Raw genomic sequence first — 20820 nt, forward strand, 5'->3', positions numbered from 1 at the left:
GTTGGACTGCATGAAATATGTTTTCTCAAAAAACTGATCGATCAACTGTTTCCTGACAAATTAACCTCAGCTTCACAAGAGCTTGATAGGCAAAGTATAAGAGTTGGAAAGCCATTTGGATTGCAGCCTGTATTGTTTAGTTTCAAATGTTAATACAATTAGTGCAAACATTTTTCATCACAAATATTTTGGGAATCAAGATTTTACACATGTTTGCTTGTAAGAAAACACCCAAGCAAGAACACCTAAATTAGGACTAAGACTGCCATAACTTAGCATGAATGGATTCACTAAAATAAAAGCAAAGTACTTAGTGATTTCAATTTCAGAAGTGAATGCATTACCACAAATATTTTTGCAAGTTAACAAAGGTCATAAGCCTTTCAAAACTCTGTTAAATATTCTTGAAATGTACCTTGATATATTAAATTACCTTCTATTTGGGAATTGTTCTTGACAGATCCTATTGCAGTTGTATATTCAGAATCAATATACTGTAACTATATTTTCTAAAGCCACAGATTCCAATTTTTCAGCCACCAAATGCAGTTTGTATGTTAGTTTCACAGTAATCTTAAGAATGTTCCTATATTGGCGAATGCAAAGTCAGAATGGCCCTAGGTAGGTAAACATTTACTGTGTTTTGATTTCTAAATAGAACCTAAGCATTGGTAAGATTAATTACTAAAATAAGGTTGAACCAATTGCTAATCTCAATTAGAGTAGTCCCAATTTGACCAGTTACTAAATTATATATAAACATATTTATGGACAGGGTTCCTGTGAGTTTTTCAGGCTGTATGACCATGTACCAGAAGCATTCTCTCCAGACGTTTCGCCCACATCAATGGCAGGCATCCTTAGAGGTTGTGAGGTCTGTTAGAAACTAGACAAGTGAAGTTTATGTATCTGGAATGTCCATGGTGGGAGAAAGAACTCTTGTCTGCTTGAGGCTTTGTCTGCTTTGTTGGGAGGTGTTAGCTGGCCCTGATTGATTCTTGTCTGGAATTCCCCTGTTTTCCAAACACGAATCAAGGAACATGAAACACGCTGCAGACTACTTCAACCAGAGAAGTCAGCCATAGCAGAGCACCTGATGAAGTAACCTCAGCACAGCATATTATTTGAGAACACAGAAATGCTGGACCACTCTAACAACCACCATGTCAGAGAAGCCACTGAAATCCACGAGCATGTGGACAATTTCAACAGAAAGGAGGAAACAATGAAAATGAACAAAATCTGGCTACCAGTACTTAAAAAATCTAGAATCTGGACAGTAAATAAAGAACAACACCCCCCCCCCCCAAAAAAGGAATTCCAGACAAGAATTAATCAGGACCAGCTAACACTTCGCAACAAAGCACCCCCAGGCAGCAACCAGCTAGGCTTTGAAGCTGCAAGTCCATGAAATGCTAATCAAGCTAGCCAATTGCAACATTCACAGTTGCCTCAAGCAGACAGTTCTTTCTCCCACCCTGGACATGACACATATATAAATCTCACTTGCCTAGTTTCCAAGAGACCTCACAATCTCTGAGGATGCCTGCCTAGATGCAGGCGAAACGTCAGGGGATAATACTTCTGGAACATAGACATACAGCCCGGAAAACTCACAGCAACCCAGTGATTCCAGTCATGAAAGCCTTCGACAACACATGTTTAAGGACATTCTGCTCCTTCACTGGTTGAACTCTAGTTAGTACTAGTAAGTGGGTTTAAGCCCTAAACTTTTCAAATTAAAGTTCTCATCTCCTAGAGGAATTCTTTTGGAAGAGAAGAGTTTGACACTGCTAGTACTATTTCAGCCCATTTTCTTAAATCTGTTGTTTTATTAACATTTGTTGTGGAAATTAGTCATGATGTCACATGCACTTTTAAAATTCCTTATGATTGCTTCTCAGGAGAACCACCAATTAAAAGAAAATTGCTGCCCGAATTTGATCAGTCAGAAAGATCATCTTTGAAAGCCTCCAGAAGTTCATTGGATGGTAATTTTACTGTGCCGAATTACATTATTTATCTAAAAGTTCATAAATACAATTTCATAATTTTTGTAGTTTTCAAAACCACTGCTATATATATTTCCACCGTAATGTATTCTAATCAATTAACAAGTAGTTGTATTTTTATTTTTAAGAATTGCTGAGAATAACTTTTCACACAAAGACTCCTTTGCCTTTACACCTTTGTGGAAACAAAAAAATTGGCAACTGTAGCTTTCTCATATAGAGAAGAAACTATATCTACTGAAATGGCTTATATTGCAGTTACTGGGCCCTTTGTTTGCATTTTGTGGTTGGAGTAATTTGGAAATACAGTAGCAATCCAAGAACAAAAGCTCTGTTTCTACTATGATTGTTCACATCTGTAATGTGGTGCGAAAACTACACTCAGCTTCCAGATATGCAGATTCAATCAACCATGTCTTGAATTTTTTTTTTTAATCCGAATATTCTTCAATGATTTCTGCCTGTAGAGAAGGCTTGCCTGCTGAAAGAGCTTCTGTCCAAATGGAAATACACTGTTGCATCCTAGATCAGGCATGGGCAAACCAGCCCTCCAGGTGTTTTGGACTTCATTCAACTCTCACTGGCTGTTAGGAATTGTGGGAGTTGAAGTCCAAAACACCTGGAGGGCTGAAGTTTGCCCATGCCTGTCCTAGGTACTGACAATCACCAATAGTGCACATGTTAGCATTGTGCTGTGGTTCAGTAGACGTTATTGTGTGTTGGTAAGTGCTAGTCTAATTCATTAGTTATACTGTTCTTACAATAATTATATGAATTAAGAGAAAAGTGCAAAATAAATCAGGTAAATACATTAATAAATACCTAGAAATTCACACAAATTTGACAAATTTCTCAAAACATTTTTAACAAAGGTAGCAATCTGCTCTGATGGTTTCATAAAAGTATTTGTAAGATCTTGAACACAGATATCTAAATTACTGTATATACTCGAGTATAAGCCTAGTTTTTCAGCCCCTTTTTTAGGCTGAAAGAAATCTCCCTCGGCTATACTCGAGGTTTTTTTATTATTTTACTCTGCTATTAGTATTATTTTTATTACATTTATTATTTTACTCTATTATTATTATTATTATTACATTTACATTATTTTACTGTATTATTATATTTGTTGCATTTATTATTTTACTCTATTGTTATTATTACATTTATGACTTTATCATTATTACTACTATTACTATTACTGAATTTCCATTATTTACTGTATTATTTTTATTACATATTATTACATTTATTATTTTATTCTATCATTATAGGTAATAGGTAAGCACATTTACATTGAAGGAGGTTAGAATAATGGTTTAATTAGAGTTGGGCAGTCTTATCTTAAATTACAGTTTTGTGTAAATACTAAAAAACATTTAACCTACTGACAATTACCAGTAGCAGCTATATTTCTCACCCTCGGCTTATACTCGAGTCAATACGTTTTCCCAGTTTTTTGTGGTAAAATTAGATCCCTCGGCTTATATTCAGGTCGGCTTATACTCGAGTATATATGGTATTTTATAAATTGTGACATGTTTTAATACCCATTTTTTCCCGTTTAGGTACCATGAATGACAGAAAGACAAATATTTACGGTATTCTTTTAAAGCCAGTCAATTGTGACTCTCTTAGGTAAGTAGAATTTCTACTATAATTTGGAGTGTTTGTTATACATACAAATGCAGGTACTTGATTACAGATTAATCAAACTTTGCCTTAACTTCTAGTTCTGACCAGAGTAGACAACTTAGATCCATTAGATTTATCTATGTGTTGACTCATCATTCAACAATTGTTTTAATTTGTTGGGATTATTAACAGTATGGCAGCCAGTATGTGTTATTTGATAGAATAGACAAACACTAGCAAGGTTTTGGCTCTGACTTCAGTTATTTCAAGTACCTTCCAAACTACTTATTTAAAAGTAAAGGTAAAGGTTTCTCTTTGACATTAAGTCTAGTTGTGTCTGACTCTCTGGGAGGTGGTGCTCATCTCCATTTCTAAGCTTAAAAACCAGTGTTGTCCGTAGATACCTCCAAGGTCATGTGGCCAGCATGACTTCATGGAGCACCATTACCTTCCCGCCAGATCTACTGATCTACTACTATTGATCTACTCACATTTGCATGTTTTTCAACTTGCTTGAATATAACCAGACACAACTAGGTTGGCAGAAGCTGGGGCTAACAGCAGGAGCTCACCCCATTTACCGGATTTGAACCGCCAACCTTTTGGTCAGCAAATTCAGCAGCTTCAACCCTGCTGCATCACCCTTAATACAAACTATAAATAGTAAGTTTGACACATAAATTCAATACAAGAAATACTCTGGTTTTCTGTATTCTTCTGTTTTAGAATGTGATTTCATGTGTCAAACTTACTGTTTACAGTTTGATTGGTATTCCAGTCATTTTCATGCAAGTGATCAGTAATTTTTAGCTTATTTCAGAAAAATGTTACCTAGATCCATTTTGGGAGGTACCTGGTGTGAAACAGATTTTAAATCCAATAGATGCTGCAATTTTTCTTTCAGTAAAGTTCATGAGCAAAATCTTCAACGATAACCTAGACAACATCCTATACATTTCCTTACACAATGTTCTTTGTCATTAGTTGCATATTTACATATAAGAATTTCCCTCTCAAAATGAGTTATTTCCTCTCTCAGTCTGAATTCTTCAGACTACATGTATAGAACGCAGACACTTTTTTTGATTGAATATTTTTCATATTTTATGTGGTTTTGTTTGTATTAAGGGCCCCCTCGTGGCCCAGCGGGTTAACCCACTGAGCTGCTGAACTTGCTGACCAAAGGTTGGTGGTTCGAATCCAGGGAAAGAGGTCAGCTCCCGCGGTTAGCCACAGCTTTTGCCAAACTAGCAATTTGAAAACATGCAAATGTGAGTAGATCAATAGGCACCACTTCTGTGGGAAGGTAACGGCACGCCATGCAGTCATGCAGGTCACATTATCTTGGAGGTGTCTACGGACAATGTTGGCTCTTTGACTTAGAAATGGAGATGAGCACCACCACCCAGAGCTGGACACAACTAGACTTAATGTCAAGGGGAAACCTTTACTTTTTATGCATCTTTTTTTAACTTGCTTGAATATAACCATAAATAATAGAGAAATCAGTATTAGCATATAATACCAGTATGATAAACATAATGAGAAGAGCAACTGTGTTTTCTATGGGTTGTTTTCTTTTGGATTTACAAGTTGCTTTAGGTAAGTATTATATCATCAGTTTGGAAATTATGCACATTAATAATTTAAAATCAGCTAGCAAAATAAAATTGAAATTTATCTATAATATTCAAATTTTCTCGATGTCTTGCTGCAAGGAACATTAACAAGTCATCTTTTTTATAAAGAGTTGGTCATTCAGATCCTTACAGAAATGCTTTTATTTATTTATTTCAGTTTTACCAAAGAAGTTAAGAATCCAAATTTTACCACTCCAGGCCGAGATCTTAAAGGGTTTAAATCAGACGGGCCTCAACAACATGTTTCAAAACACTCTTCAAGTGCATCATCAAGTGTTTTTAAGCAATTTAGTAATACTTCTTATGAAGAAGAAAGGAAGAAAGCATACAATCCAACAGTAAAGACAACTACCAAAGTGTTTGTACCTCCTTTCAAAACAAAACCAAGTGCTTCTGAGAATGAAATGAACAGCAAAGAATCTCACTTCCAAAGTAACAACAGTGTTAATAGGGAGCTAAATTATACTAAGGTTCATGAAACCCTCCTTCAACCAGAAAAGGAAAATTATGAAAAGATATCAGCACTGGATTCAGAATTTGGAGAAATAGATTCAGGTATGTTAGATGTGGGAGCCATCATAGTGTACTGGTTTGAGAGTGTTGGACTAGAACTCTGCAAAAGCCCTGTTATTTGTGGGGAAAAACTAGCATTGACAGAACATGGTTGCATAATATTATCACTGAAAGTAATATACAGGTTGACCCCAAATGCTTGGGATCAGAAGTGATTTGGATTTTTTAAAATCTTATTTTTTGGATTTTGGAATACTTGTATTTGCATATACCCGCATAATTGTTTTGTTTTAATCTACTGATGTAAACCACTCCAAACCAAATTGGGAGTGGCGGTATACAAGTTTAAATACATAAATAAATAATAAGATATTTTGTAGGTGAGACCAAAGTCTAAATACGAAATTCATTTATGCTTCATAAACTCAGTATACATGTAGTCTGAAGATACTTTATGCAATAATTTCAGTAATTTTGTGCATGAGACAGCTTGTGTACATCAGAAAAGTATCACTGTCTCGACCACCCAGATGGACTTTTTTGGACTTTGGAATATTTTGGAATTCTGGATAAGGGATGCTCAACCTGTACCCATCATGTTGTAACTTTAAACTCTTATTTGGAAAAGAATTGCCATTTTATTTTTAAAATTGTACTATTTAAATATGTACATTTTGTGATTGAGACATAGTTGCAGAAGCAACTCTGATATAATACTGTATAAAGAAAGATTATGTATACTCAGAACCTGTGTGGTATAGAAGTTTGGATGTTGGACAAGGAGACCAGAGTATAAAACTCACTCTGACTCACTTTTATATAATTGTTTAGCTTGAGTGCAAGGGCCCTTACATGATTTTATGAACAATACAAGTAATGGATTGTACTTTGTCCTCTTCCCTACTGTATGGATGAACATACATTTAATATTTTAAATCACAACATGGTCAGTGAAAACATAGTTTTAGAAAAGCATGACCTTTTAGAGATCATAACCTTTTAGAGAAGAGTAGAATCTTCTCAAGTGGTATAGAACCAAATATAATTATGCAAGGCAATTAACTTCAGTTGTTAGACTGAATGACCTCTTGTCTCTGATCTGGTAGGAAACAGAGAATATGCCAGTGCATAAAAAATAGCAGTTCTTCAGGAATGTTTTTTCAGTGCCCAAAAATATATCTACTCTCCCATGAAAACAACTTGTTTATATTATGCACTCAATAGACAAAATAAAGCAGACTTTGGGAAAAAATAACATTTGTTTTAGTCACAACCTTCATGTGCTCAGCATACACAGGTACACAACTTATCAGTCAGTTACAGATATGTTTGAGATAGTTTCTGTGCCATCCAGTCACAAGATCTCTCTTAGAGTAAACATCAGGCAAATGTTTGCAAGTCTGTGATCTGAGCAATCCAAAGTCAAAAGAGGTCTGTGTTCATCTCAGAGTGGATCACGTGGTCTGCAACCCATCCCACAACTTCTCAGGAAAAACAGAGCAAGGAAAGCTGCATACAGAACATACAAAGTAAGCAACAGGATTATAGATAAAGAAATCAGTAGAGGAGGCTTTAAGAAGGTTGTAATTTCTAAGACATAGAAATTGTCCCAGTGTAGCAAACGAAAAACCGTTCAGGTCTGTTAAGTGGCCAGTTTGATGCTTCTGAAAGGGCTGCAAGTATGTTCAGAGACATCATTTTGTGTATGGTTTCTACATTTCTTTATAGGTTTAACAAACATTGCGAGCCTTCACTGTGCCAGGAATTTGCAAGAAATGAGGATTCTGAAGAAACAGAAGCAAGTCATTGGCCCACAGCCAGGCACCCTCTACCGCATGAAAATATGTGCTACATCTTGCAGAATCCCCCTAAAAACAGCGGTGGATGAGAAATGTCCTGGTTCTTATTTTAGTGAACAGGTACCTGTAATAATGTGGGCAAGTTTCAAAATTATGTTTTATATTAATTGGCTGGTATTTGAACTAGCTTTTTGCTTGTGCACACAATGCCTTTGTGGGGTAAGCAGCACACTTAATTCACCAAAAGAAGGAATGAACATACCCAAGACTTGATATGGTTTGTTCCTATAAAGGTCCTGTTAGGGCAAATATCTCATTGGCACCTCAATACTCTGCCTACTTTGATTTAGACCAGTCCTGCTCAAAATGGTGGTTCAGTGCCAGTTTATGAGCTGGCACTCTTGAGCTGTCATATTTTCCTGACATGGTAATGCTCCAAAGGAGGCATTAGGGTTTATTTTCAAGGAATGTAATTTTTTCATGTACAACAAAATATAATTTGTAATAAATTTGTATAGGTGTGGACATGTTCTAACACTAAAATATTGCTTTTGCAGTTGTATGCATTTGGTGTTTCCAAGCAGTGCCTAAATGTTAACAGCAGCAACGCAGAACATTTTCAGTTTCTCGTCCAGGATTTTTTTGGTAGAGAGTGTTTCCTAGACGGAAATGGAATACATTTGGCTGATGGAGGATATCTTATTCCCAATGATGATGGAAAAGCAGGAAAAGAAGAATTCTACAGGTATCTTGTTGTAAAAATTGAATATTTAATTATGCCTGTTTACCTAACAGAGTTTGGAAGCATGGTTTTAAACCTTGCAGCCATCAGCCTCTCATTGAATCTTTGAATGCTGAAAGAAAGTTGTTTATGAACTGGGTCCTTGGCAATTTTTAATAGTCTTCCCAACTAGGGCATAGAGTTATGGTAATTACCATTTTAATGGTAGATCTTTTGTCAGTGAAAAGTTATTTCCAAATAATTGATAAATATTCTGATAATTTTGCACAGGGCATTGTGTGACACTCCTGGTGTAGATCCAAAGCTGATTTCCAAAGCCTGGGTTTACAACCATTACAAGTGGATCATATGGAAACTCGCAGCCATGGAAGTTGCTTTTCCCCAGGAATTTGCCAGCAAATGTTTGACACCAGAAAGAGTACTACTTCAGCTAAAATACAGGTAATATTACAGAATAAGCTTTCAAGTGTGACTGTATCATTGATTCTGCAACTGATTTATTGCTGTTTTTGATTAATTAGGATTTTGCGTTTGCTTTTGTTTTAATTTTGTATCGGCAAGTAAATTGCTAACTTCCACTACGTACATTTGTTCCTTCCAAAGTTGAACAATTGCTTTAGCAAGAAGCCTCCTATGATATCACATTCTTTCCTGACATCCATTTTGAAGTTATTGTACTTTTTTTTCTTTTGAAAGGTATGATGTGGAAGTTGACAAAAGTTGTCGATCAGCTATCAAAAGAATCACTGAGAGAGATGATGTTGCTGCCAAAACCCTTGTGTTGTGCATTTCAAGAATCATATCATTAAACTCAAATGTATCTTGCATCTTGGGCAATAAAAGCACCACTGAGGAAAGCAAAAAAGACATGGCCGTGGTTGAGGTTACAGATGGCTGGTATGGGATCAGGGCTGTTTTAGACCCCTCTCTTCAATCACTGTTGCATAAACAGAAGTTGACTGTAGGCCAGAAGATTGTCGTACATGGAGCAGAACTTGTGGGGCCTCAGGATGCGTGCTCTCCACTGGACATGCCAGAATCCCTCATGCTAAAGGTACAATTATAAAAGATTTTTGAGTTCAGTAATTAAAGTTTAAGCATTTATTATGTGTTTCAGGGATGCCTAGGTTAGATATTTTGTAATGATATTAGAAGTAGTCATTGATTTTATGAATGGCCCCATTAGAAAGTGCATAAAGATGTGGGTAAACTACAACTCTCATCATCCTTTGTCATTGCCCCAAACTGAATCAGTAAAGGTGGTCATGATGGATATGTGTGCCTAGTTTGGACCAGATCCATCATGACTCGGTTCAGAGTCCTCTTTGATTGTGTGTGAACTACAACTTCCAACATCCTGGGTGGGTCCCCCCCCCCCCCCCAATCCAAGCCCTCCAGTATTTTCTGTTGGTCGTGGTGGTTATATGTGTCAAGTTTGGTCCAGATCCATCAAACTTCTAGGAGCCATCCCGATACATGCATACATACATACAAACATTTTCTCCATTTTATTGTATACATAGGAAGGATAAAATAGATAAAGAGAACATTGGTATATTGCAGGCATGGGCAAACTCCGGCCCTCCAGATATTTTGGACTTCAACTTCCACAATTTCTTATCAGCTATTAGGAATTGTGGGAGTTGAAGTCCAAAGTACCTGAAGGGTTGAAATTTGCCCGTGCCTGGTATATTATCTTGAAACAGGTGGCACCTTGATGTTGTGTTTTCCATTAATTAATTAATTAATTAAAGATAATTTATTACATTTCCATTTCATTTCATTACAAAATACAATCCCTATAACTCATATATTTATTTCTTCTAATTTCTCCATCTTTGTGTTTTCCATTTATTCTTTGCTTTGGCCTGTTTGTATTTGCCTAAGGGCTGAACTTCGGCTTTTTCCCTTCTTTTTAAACATTTTATACAACATAAATACATTATACTGTCTGCCACTACATGAAGTTATCCTGATAAGTTTGCACACAGTGTCAATACAGTTATAAAATAAGTATTAAATACTTTCCATGATTCAGTTGTAGTGTTTACCCTTGTGTACTTAAGAGACTTCAGTCAAACTGTCTTTGCTTCTAGAATTGTGTGGTAGATGCTTTTACCTTGTGTGTATTTGCATAAAAACAATCTACAGCACCTGTGAGGCAATTTTTGCCATCTTTACAAAGGGCCTTCTACACAGCCAGATAACCCAGAATAAAAGGCAGAAATCCCACAATATCTGCTTTGAACTGAGTTATTGGAGTCGACACTGCCATATATTCCTATTCAAAGCAGATAATGTGGGATTTTATTCAGCAGTGTGGAAGGTGGCTTAGAGATTTTGTATCGTTTTAGATTTCAGGGAACAGTACTCGACGTGCACGATGGTATTCCACGTTAGGATATTATCGGGATCCCCGGCCGTTTACGTTGCCTTTGTCATCACTCTTCAGTGATGGTGGGATTGTTGGCTGCATTGATGTTGTTGTTCAAAGGATTTACCCCACACAGGTAAAGTATGTTCAGATTCACATTCAGTCACCTTCCGCTAATAATTACAGTTAATTGTCAATGAATATTTATTGCAGTGGATGGAAAAAACATCAACAGGGTCCTATATGTTTCGCAACTGTCGAGCTGAAGAAAGAGAAGCTGCAAAGCATACTGAGAACAAACAGAAGACTCTAGAAGCATTGCTTGCAAAAATACAAGCTGAATTTGAAAAGAATGAAGGTAAAGTATAAATGTGACGCCTTCAGTTGTTTTTGGAACGTTTCTCATAGTCTCTACTGCCATTTATTGCTGAAAAGAGTATGCATACTCCCATCCTGTGACCACACTTTTACTTAAAATAACAGTATCCTTAGTTATAGGTCTGGCCTTTGCTTTGTGGGAATCTGTATTAAATAAAGTTATTTCTGATTCACTATGTAACAAAATTTGGGGGAAAAAATTATGTTCCTAGTTTGAAAGTATTATTTTATGTTTAATTGTGTGGTCATTACTTTGAAAGTGGATGTTATACTCCAGAAACTTTGTTTTTGTGTCTGTCATAAACTATGTTGAATTGGTTGAGACACTATGAGATATTCACTGAAAAACTGGATTTTTGCAGTTTAATAAACCCCTTTTCATGTTTTTATGATAGAACTAATTAGGAAATGACATTTATAACCCAGGAACAAAAATCATGTTCCATAGTATTATTGTATCCCACGTATTATTGTATCCTTTGCTTGGGTTACATTGCCTAAGTTGGATAAATCAAGTGGGTAAAGCAGCCATTGTGCAAGAGACATTGCAAATCTTGGTTAATGATCAGAAATAACCAACCACAGTACAAATGGCAGAATTCAGGCCAAGTATCATTCCATTTAGGGCCAGCTTTAGCACAGCAGGTAAACCTGCAGCTGCAGTAGATCTTGCCAATTTGAAACCGGGTCAAGGTGAGCTCCTGACCTTCAGCCCAGCTCCCTGCCCACCTAGTGGATCGAAAACAGCAATGTGAGTAGGTAAATAGGAACCACATTAAGCAGGGAGGTATTTTAGGCACCACGTTTTGGAGGAAAGTTTACGAACAAAGAAAGTTCTTTGGCAAGTAAATGGAGCAACAGCACCCCGTGTGGCCGGAACTGAGCACAGCCTTCAAAAGATACTGAATGATGAGGAAAAGCTTATATATACTTCTGTCTGTTGTCTGTTTTGTCATTGTGTAAATGGCATTGAATGTTTGCTGTATATGTGTTTTGTGATCCACCCTGAGTCCCTTTCAGGGTGAGAAGGGTGGAATATAAGTACTGTAAATAAATAAATAAATAAAATTCATACCGAGAGCGGTAATTATGTAATTGCCATGGATTTTATACTGTTAATGAATTCCTCAGACACCTTTAAAAATGGGGTGGCTTATAAACTGAAACACATTTCTTAAAAACAGGTGAAGGCAAAAGAGTGCTGCGATCCCGCACATTAACCCGGCAACAGATTCGCTCCCTGCAAGATGGGGCAGAGCTTTACGAGGCCGTTCTTAATGCTGCTGATCCTGCTTACATGGAGGTTAGATCATTTTTAGCACCCCAATTATTTGTTCTTTTAGCAAATTTGAAAAAATCTTTCATGGTATTTTAGGGGGTCTTAAGAATGAAATAAATGTCCAACCTTATTTATATCTGTCTCAGTGTATAGAAATTCAAAAATAGAATGTATGTGTATATATAATTTGTATGCATGAGCGTCCTGTACAATAGAAACAATCAAAATGCATAGACATGTTTGTGCTTCTGCCATGTATAAGTAAAGGTAAAGTTTTCCCTTGACATTAAGTCTAGTTGTGTATGACTCTGGGGATGGTGCTCATCTCAATTTGTAAGCCGAAGAGCCAGTGTTGTCCATAGACGTCTCCTAGATCATGTGGCCAGTATGACTGCATGGAACGCCGTTACCTTCCCACCAAAGGGGTACCTATTGATCTACTCACATTTGCATGTTCTCGAACTACTAGGTTGGCAGGATCTGGGGCTAACAGCGGGAGCTGACCCCGCTCCCTAGATTTGAACCGCCGACCTTTTGGTCAGCAAGTTCAGCAGCTTAGTGGCTAAACCTGCTGCATCACCAGGGAGCTTTTCTGCCATGTATAGATGCCGTCTAATGAAGGAATGCACATTAATTCATATGTTTTCCTATATTTTGATCACAAGAGGCAAGGATGTGATTGTGGAGAGAGTTAAAATCTGAAATTATATTTAAGACATTATAGTTTCTGGAAAATTATTTGGAAACCAAAATTAAGATATGGATCGATTGACCTGAAAATTAGGAAAATAAGAGGTGTTCAATACAAGCTTCTCATCTAGTTGCTGATTGTGTTTTGGAAACAGAACTTGTGCTGCTTTTTCCCTGGATTTTATTTAATGTACATCCAGTGGCCATAAGAACATTGTCACTTGTGTTTTTCTAGAGACAACTTGCTGTAATGCAAGTACTGGTTTCAGAATTAATTGCATTTCCAACCCATGGTAAAGCTGCAAAAAACCACAAACAGATTGGCTTTAAAACATAAAGCATCTTATAGAACTGGAGCTCATGATTAGTTCTCTGCCCTGCCCCATTTGTCAATGAAAACACGTGAAGCTGACCCAGTATTATGATTCTGATTGCAGAGCTATTTCAGTGAGGAGCAATTAAAAGCTTTGAACAGCCACAGACAGATGGTAAATGACAAAAAAAGAGCCCAAATAGAAGCAGAATTCAAGAAGGCAGTGGAGTCGGCTGAGCAGGATAAGTCCAGTTCCTGCAGAAGGGACATAACTCCTGTAATCAAAGTACGAATCGTGGATTACAGAAAAGAAGAAAAAGGAAAAGGTTGGTAAAATTGGAGCAGTAATCCCTTTACATAAGTGCATGGGCAGTAGACGTGCAGTAGAATGTAAAGAAATAATTCGATCTATACATCATTTAATTCCTATTACCTACCTGAAATCCTTATGCAACTTTTCATGTAAAAACTAACATTTTAAAAACAAAAATAATGTAATAACAATAATAACAAAAACAGTTACTATTTATTTATTACCCACCTCACCTTTTGGTTTGAAGTGGGGCAAATATTTGTGCATAGCCAGGTATAAAGAATTTTGGACTTTTATGTTTTTTCAAGAATGGCGTATTTTGCAGTTGAAGGCTAATATTCTTTTATTTGTATGTATTATAGAAGTTATACTGACCATTTGGCGGCCATCTTCACATGTTTGTACCCTCCTCAAGGAAGGGTGCCGATACAGAGTTTTCCAGGTAGCAGCCTCGCCCTCCAAAGGCCGGGCAGAGCCCACAAGCCTCCAACTCACAGCAACCAAGAAAACTCAGTATCTGCAGCTGCCAGTAAGTATTATTATTACTGAAGATGTGAACTTGATTTGAACATCTGAACAAGCTTTATATTGTCGAAATTGTTCAAATTTTTCATTAGGCATCTCAAGAAGTTTTGTCCCAAGTTTACAGACCAAGGGAGTGCCTGAGGTTCAGTGAGCTACTGCTGGAGTCTTTCCAACCTGCTTGTTCTGAGGTGGACTTGGTGGGATATGTCGTTTCTCTCAGGAAAGGAACAGGTATGATACAAGCAGTATTCGGATTTGTTGTTGTCGTGTCCCTTTAAGTCATTTCCAACCATAGCATCCTTAAGGCAAGCCTATCACCGAGTTTTCGTGGCAAGATTTGTATAAAAGAGGTTTGTCATTATCTTCTGAGGCCGAGAAAGTGTGACTTGCCCAAGATTACCCATTGGGTTCCCATGACTAAACAGGGATTTGCTCTCTGCTTCCCAGTCATAATTCAATGCTTAAACTGCAGCTTGCTGACTCCTAAAAAATCCTGTGGGTGTTTTCTAAATCTTTGCAGTGCTGTGTTATGCAGGCGAAACGTCAGGAGAGGATGCCTCTAGAACATGGCCATATAGCCCGAAAAAAGCTACAACAACCCAGTGATTCCGGCCATGAAAGCCTTTGACAATAAATTAAAATATGGTCCACACCCTCTGTTGCAACGAGAGTGACTAGTGTCGCAAAACCCTCTCATAGGGCCGAGGCTTATTAAATATGGTTTTCTGTGGGCAAGCAGATGGCAACTACTGGATGGCATATCAGGAACTGGAGCTGATGTGGGCTATGCAATGCAATTTTCTGAATCAGCAGCCCAAATAACCAAACCAAATCTAAAGTTGACCAAAAGCTGATTCGTAACCCTTTTGGTACTAATATTGGAAAGTGGTCCCTGGTCAAAAAAAGGTTGGGAACCACTGTTCCATATGATGAATCACCAGAGATTGTCAGGTGTTGGCACATGACGTAGATGATGGGTGGAGGGATTCCTTATGAAGTTTGAAAATGATGCAGAATTGGAAGAAGTAAACTTTGCAAGAAATGAATACAATTTTATTATTCAGCAGAAACACATGCAGAATCCTATGTTTAGGCCACGGAAACCACATGCACAGGTTCAGGCAAGTGATCCATGGCTCAGCAGTATTTCATGTGAGGACAACCTTGGGGTTATTGTTGATCATAAGCTGAACATGAGCCAGAAGTGTGATGCTGCAGCAAAAAAGGGGAATGCTCTCTTCACCGGTATTAACCATTTCCAAAGTCGAAGGAAGCAAAAATCCCACTATACTCTGCTCTGGTCAGACTTCATTGGAAATACTGGCTGCAGTTCTAAACACCTCATTTTTTAAAAGTAGATATGAAGAAAAGTTGAAACACTTCATCTTGATGCAATGAAGACTGAGTGGGTTTCATGGTCAAGTGGGAATTCGAATGCTATTCTCCAGTTGTATTTCCCACATTTAAACTCATGGACTACAGTCTACTTCATCTAATTCTGGCATCATTTTATGTCCTTTGATTTTAGTTGAGAATAAAACTAATTTTCTGTGGTAACAAATTGCTTGCATTTTGATGTGGGTGAAACATCAGGAGAGAATGCTTCTGGAACATTGCCATACAGCTTGGAAAACTCACAGCAACCCAGTGCTTCCATTTTGTTTTCTATTGTTCTGAACATGAAATGTAGTTCAAATAGAAAATACTTAGTGGGTTGCTGTGAGTTCTCCAGCCTGTATGGCCATGTTCCAAAAGCATTCTCTCCTGACATTTCGCCCACATCTATAGCAGGCATCTTCAGAGGTTGTGTGGGCGAAGCGTCAGGAGAGAATGCTTCTAGAACATGGCCATACAGCCTGGAAAACTCACAGCAACCCAGCAATTCCAGCCATTAAAACCTTCGACAACACAGTAAATAATTTGTATTAGGTAGTAAAGCTCTTGTTCTCGATTTCTTCTTTAGGTTTCTCTACATTAGCGTACTTGTCTGATGAAGCGCATCACCTTATAGCAGTCCACATCTTTACAGACCTTAGGCAGTTTGCAGTTGAAGACATAATTGTTCCTTCTATGTTGATCTCTGCAACAAACCTTCAATGGAGACCTAAATTCTACTCAAATATCCCCAGTTTATTTGCTGGAGATCTCTCTACATTCTCCTCAAAGCCAAAGGAAACCCATCTTCAAGGAATATTTAATGAGCTGAGAAATATTGTAGAGGTAAAAATCATTAATTTACAAGGAAATCAGTATTTTAATTTAAGGGAATGTGCAAGTATTTATTGAAATGTTTACCTTATGAGGTTATTAACTCTGAAAACAATATCACATGAGGCAGAAAAATACGTAAATCATAGACTGGGATTCAACTGGTTTCCAAAGGGAAGGAGTTCAATATTTCTGACAGAAGCTTGTCTGCATGCCTTTATAAGAAGGATTTTGCTATCTACAAAGTCTCTCAGGAGCTTGGGACCCTCCAAATAAAAACTAGTTATTTGCAAAAGGAAATATAACAGGTATTCTTTAGCATGATGCCCTCCAGAATAAATATTTGCAGAACAGCAGCTGCTCTGCTAATTTCCCCCAGGTACTTGTGGGACAAATGTGTGGATTTGCAGACCATGGTGCAAAGTCGTATTCCATGCTTGCAATTTTATCTGTGATCTGCAAGGTCATATATTTCTTCAGAGGAAGTAAACTACAGGGAAGGGTACAAAATGTTTGAGGCAAGCACAACAAATGAAACACGGCTTAATAATTCAGTGCGGCCAAGCCATTCCACAAACTCATTATAGTTAGGATGGAAAGTGCAATTAGTTAATCCAGTCATTATGAACGTGAATGTTTAACTGTTAGACCCCTAGGCTGCTTACAGTTATAGAGTCCATAGGAAGTATTTTTGGCATCATAAGCAACATAATAAATTAGTTCTGGGATTTTGGCAGCTACCTCTGGCCTCTATAGCTTTGCACTCTAGATTATAAACTTGCAGTAGTTCATATATAGATTCTTGGGAGCTCAATTTGGCAGTAAATTCCTACCTCCAAATGTTGCTAGTCAATGTACTTCATTTAATAATAAATAATAATAAAACTTTATTTTATAGACCACCCTGTCTCCCTGAAGGGACTCAGGGCAGTTTCCAACATATATGGCAAACATTCAATGCCAGGAAAAATACATAATAATAAAGTGTATCAAAACAATGCACATGAAAGAAAGTAGAACAGCCATAACTATAAACATAATACCAAATAGAAAGTAACCAAAAATTAAAACTTGGCAACCATAGTAAACATAACCACATAATACAAATTTAAATAGGATCAATTTAAAAAACAAACAAACTAGAACCATGATTGGAGGTAAAATGGTTCCCAACAGTTAACAGGCTGAGATTAATTCCAGTAGCTAGAAAGGTTTAATATATTTAGGTGATGTTATATATCGAGACATATTAGTCTTCTTTCTCTCTGTGCGCCAAAGTGCATATATTCATTACCCCTTCCTCTCCATCTCTATCCCTCTCCAGGATTTTTTTTCATCTCCATAACACTGTGGGAAATTCTTCCAGTATGGGTCATTGCTAAACTTATGTCTCCATTTGTTTCAATGTGGATAAACTATGGAGTTTTTTTTAAAAAAACAGAATTAAAAAGTATCTCATACAGCAGGGCTTCTTAAAACCTTGTCCACTCACAAAATCTTTCTGGCCGAATAATTTTTACATCCCGGGTATATAGATATAAAAAATAGATATAAAATGACAATTTTATTTATAATAAATCAGCAAGGCTTGATGAACAGGCTAATTTTCTTTTTTATGAAGTACAGCTGAAGTATTTTCTGCAGAATCCACTGTAAACACTGCACATTGTTGTGAACAGATTTGTGCAAATGGGTGGCATTTAGAAACCTTTTACTGTTGCCAAATTTTTCATGACCCCAACATTGAGCCAAGAGATCAGGACCCACTGTTTAAGGAAAAATGTCATGAGTACAGATAAACCTCTGAGCTTCAGAACTAACGGAAAGGTTGGCGGTTCAAATCTGAGGAGCAGTGTGAGCTCCTGCTGTTAGCCCCAGCTTCTGCCAACCTAGCAGTTCGAAAACATTCAAATGTGAGTAGAACAATAGGTACCAATTCTGCAGGAAGGTAACAGGCTACATGCAATCATGCTGGCCACATGACCTTGGAGGGGTCTACGGACAATGCCGGCTCTTCAGCTTAGAAAGGAGATGAGCACCACCCTCCAGAGTCAGACACAACTCCACTTAATGTCAGGGGAAACCTTTACTTTATTAGTTACATCATAAACTCAGTACATTTGCTTAAAACTAAAATCTTGTGGTTTTAAAAAAATACAAACTATTTTGTATTTTTTTGTAGAGTGATAGCTGCTTTCAGAAAGACGCAGAACGCAAACTGGCAACTTTGCTCCAAAGAAATGTTCCACAAGTGATGAACTTGCCCAAAGAACATGACATTGATCCCTTTCCTTCTCCTTGGAGATCTGATGCAGGAAATAAACATTTGGTGAGTTGCTCAGAAATAATCCTTTTATGGTCAGTGGAGGCAATTCATGAAAATGGTGTGCTTTGCATTTTGATTAAAATGCTTTAATTATATGGTATTGCAGTTAAATATCTGGTAAAGATTTTTAATGGGACAGCTGTGAAGAACATCTTTAGGAATTACACAGACTTAATGGGTAGCATAAATTCAGGTGTTTCTTTACTGAAAAGATAGAAGGAAATGTAAACCTAATTGTGTGTCTGTCCATTTTTTTAAAAATTAGATTTCAACTCCTAATACAGAGCTAAGGCTTCCGAGCCCTCTGTCAATCAAGAGGCCAAATACAAAGGCACCAGGTTCTCTCTGCTCAACAAAAGTGAAAGCGGATCTACAGGAAACTCCTAAGAACCTTAAGAAGAGAAAAGCAATGGACCTCCTCAGCCAAGTCCCTTCCCCTCCACCAGTGAAGCCAATTTGCACATTTATTTCTCCATCTTTGAAAAGAGCATTTCAACCTCCTCGAAGTTCTGATCCGCAACATGAAAGATCTGTGAAAAGAACTGAATCTACGGTTAGACAACCTGGAGTGAAAAGACCAAATGAGAGTAGCTTTCAGCTTGAAAACTATTTTGTTGCTGATGAGGAGCTTGCCATGATAAATACACAAGCTTTCTTAAGCAACGCTACAGAAGAAAAAGAGGCTGGTTTTACAGAGAAAACTGCACATACATCACACAGTGATTCATCCAATGGTTTTTCCCTAAGGAACTCTTCTTATCCTTCTGGAAAGGACAAGACTTGAGGGATGAAGGACTTCCTACAGAGGAGACAAATGAAACTTAAAAATTTGCTAGCTGTGCAGAGGTTGCAAAAGTTAAGAAAAAATACTGGTAAATGTACATTTTATATGTTTTAATATTGAAATTAAGTTTTTGCATTTTGAACATTGTAAATGTTTGTACAGATCCGTTAAGTATATTTTGCACATGATTCAACTCAAAATAAAGCTCTGGGAAAGAATGTTTGGACTATCAAACAGATTAAGGGAGCCTAACATGAATAATTGTAAATGTTATGCTTTACTGAAATGTTACAGAAATGTTGTCAGTTCAACAGTGATACTGAATTTAACAATTATAAAGTATTTTCTCAAAATCCGGAAATGTTCCGTTTTCCTGGAAGGAGATGATGAAAAATGCCTTCCGAGTTCTCAACAGTTACTTGTTGCTTAAATATTTGCTATAGTGGCCATAATCAAGCCCTCTAGCTATAGTTTGTTCCATGGGTGTTATCCAAAACTGAGAGGGAAGGGAAATGCTTAATATCTAAGGAATTGGGCGCTGTCTAATGTTTACAACAGTAGTTTCTAAGAAAGCCTATTAAAAAGCCAAGATCCCTGGAAACTTGACTATAAATTATTACATTTATGGGTTGGCAGTAAGCATGTGCATTTGGGCAAAAAGGCGTGGTGTTTTCAAGTCCGTTTTCATCTGACCCCTCATTTCGTTTACTGAAAAGTTTCTCAAAAGAGGAGGGATGTTTCCGTTTTCATTTGGCCCATTGGCTACAATGGAGAGTATTAAAGGCTCAATCCTCAGCCATTTGAAGGCCTATCTGAATGAAACCTACCTCAGTTGTAGAACCTATTGACAGCTGCAAGCCCGCCAAGTTTCAAAACAATTCACCAATCTACTGATTTTTTAAGATTTACTTTTAAAAATAAGACACTACCTCTGAGGATGCTTGCCATAGATGCAGGCAAAATGTCAGGAGAGAATGCCTCTAGAACATGGCCATATAGCCCAAAAAAAGCCTACAACAACCCAGTGATTCCAACCATGAAAGCCTTTGACAATACATACTGCAAGAATTGTAGTTGCCGCTTGTGTCCATTCTCAGCCAATCAGAGCATGGATACCACCAAGCTTTTTACTGGCTGAGCAACACAGAGAGAAAAACTTCAACTCCCATAATGCTCCCTATGGCCACTCTATGCAAGTGCCACTGGGAAAGCGAGTTCCCAGGGCCCTCTCTAGAGGAGAAGGTAACTTTCCAAGAAAAACTTTCCAAGAGGCTTCTGCTGGGGAGAGA

The 20820-nt window shown here is 37.4% G+C and overlaps 1 protein-coding gene across 2 annotated transcripts in view; it reads left to right on the forward strand.

The window, feature by feature from the left end:
- Nucleotides 1–19892, forward strand: part of BRCA2 (BRCA2 DNA repair associated) — a 33635-nt gene extending 13743 nt beyond the window's left edge. Inside the window, exons 12-27 of one of the 2 annotated variants that reach the window (XM_060770849.2) lie at nt 1905–1991; nt 3581–3650; nt 5445–5842; nt 7529–7719; nt 8157–8344; nt 8612–8782; nt 9038–9395; nt 10696–10851; nt 10929–11073; nt 12278–12396; nt 13500–13701; nt 14051–14217; nt 14306–14444; nt 16177–16433; nt 18604–18750; nt 19013–19892. In XM_060770849.2, coding sequence (XP_060626832.2) covers nt 1905–1991; nt 3581–3650; nt 5445–5842; nt 7529–7719; nt 8157–8344; nt 8612–8782; nt 9038–9395; nt 10696–10851; nt 10929–11073; nt 12278–12396; nt 13500–13701; nt 14051–14217; nt 14306–14444; nt 16177–16433; nt 18604–18750; nt 19013–19531 — 3314 coding nt within the window. In that variant the 3' untranslated portion in view covers nt 19532–19892. Of the gene's footprint in view, nt 1–1904; nt 1992–3580; nt 3651–5444; nt 5843–7528; nt 7720–8156; nt 8345–8611; nt 8783–9037; nt 9396–10695; nt 10852–10928; nt 11074–12277; nt 12397–13499; nt 13702–14050; nt 14218–14305; nt 14445–16176; nt 16434–18603; nt 18751–19012 lie in introns of those variants that run through there. The other variant, XM_060770850.2, reaches the window with a different exon arrangement.
- The last annotated feature ends 928 nt before the right edge of the window (nt 19893–20820 follow it).

This window comes from Anolis sagrei, chromosome 3 (assembly GCF_037176765.1).
Source record: "Anolis sagrei isolate rAnoSag1 chromosome 3, rAnoSag1.mat, whole genome shotgun sequence".
In the NCBI taxonomy this organism is placed as follows: domain Eukaryota; kingdom Metazoa; phylum Chordata; class Lepidosauria; order Squamata; family Dactyloidae; genus Anolis; species Anolis sagrei.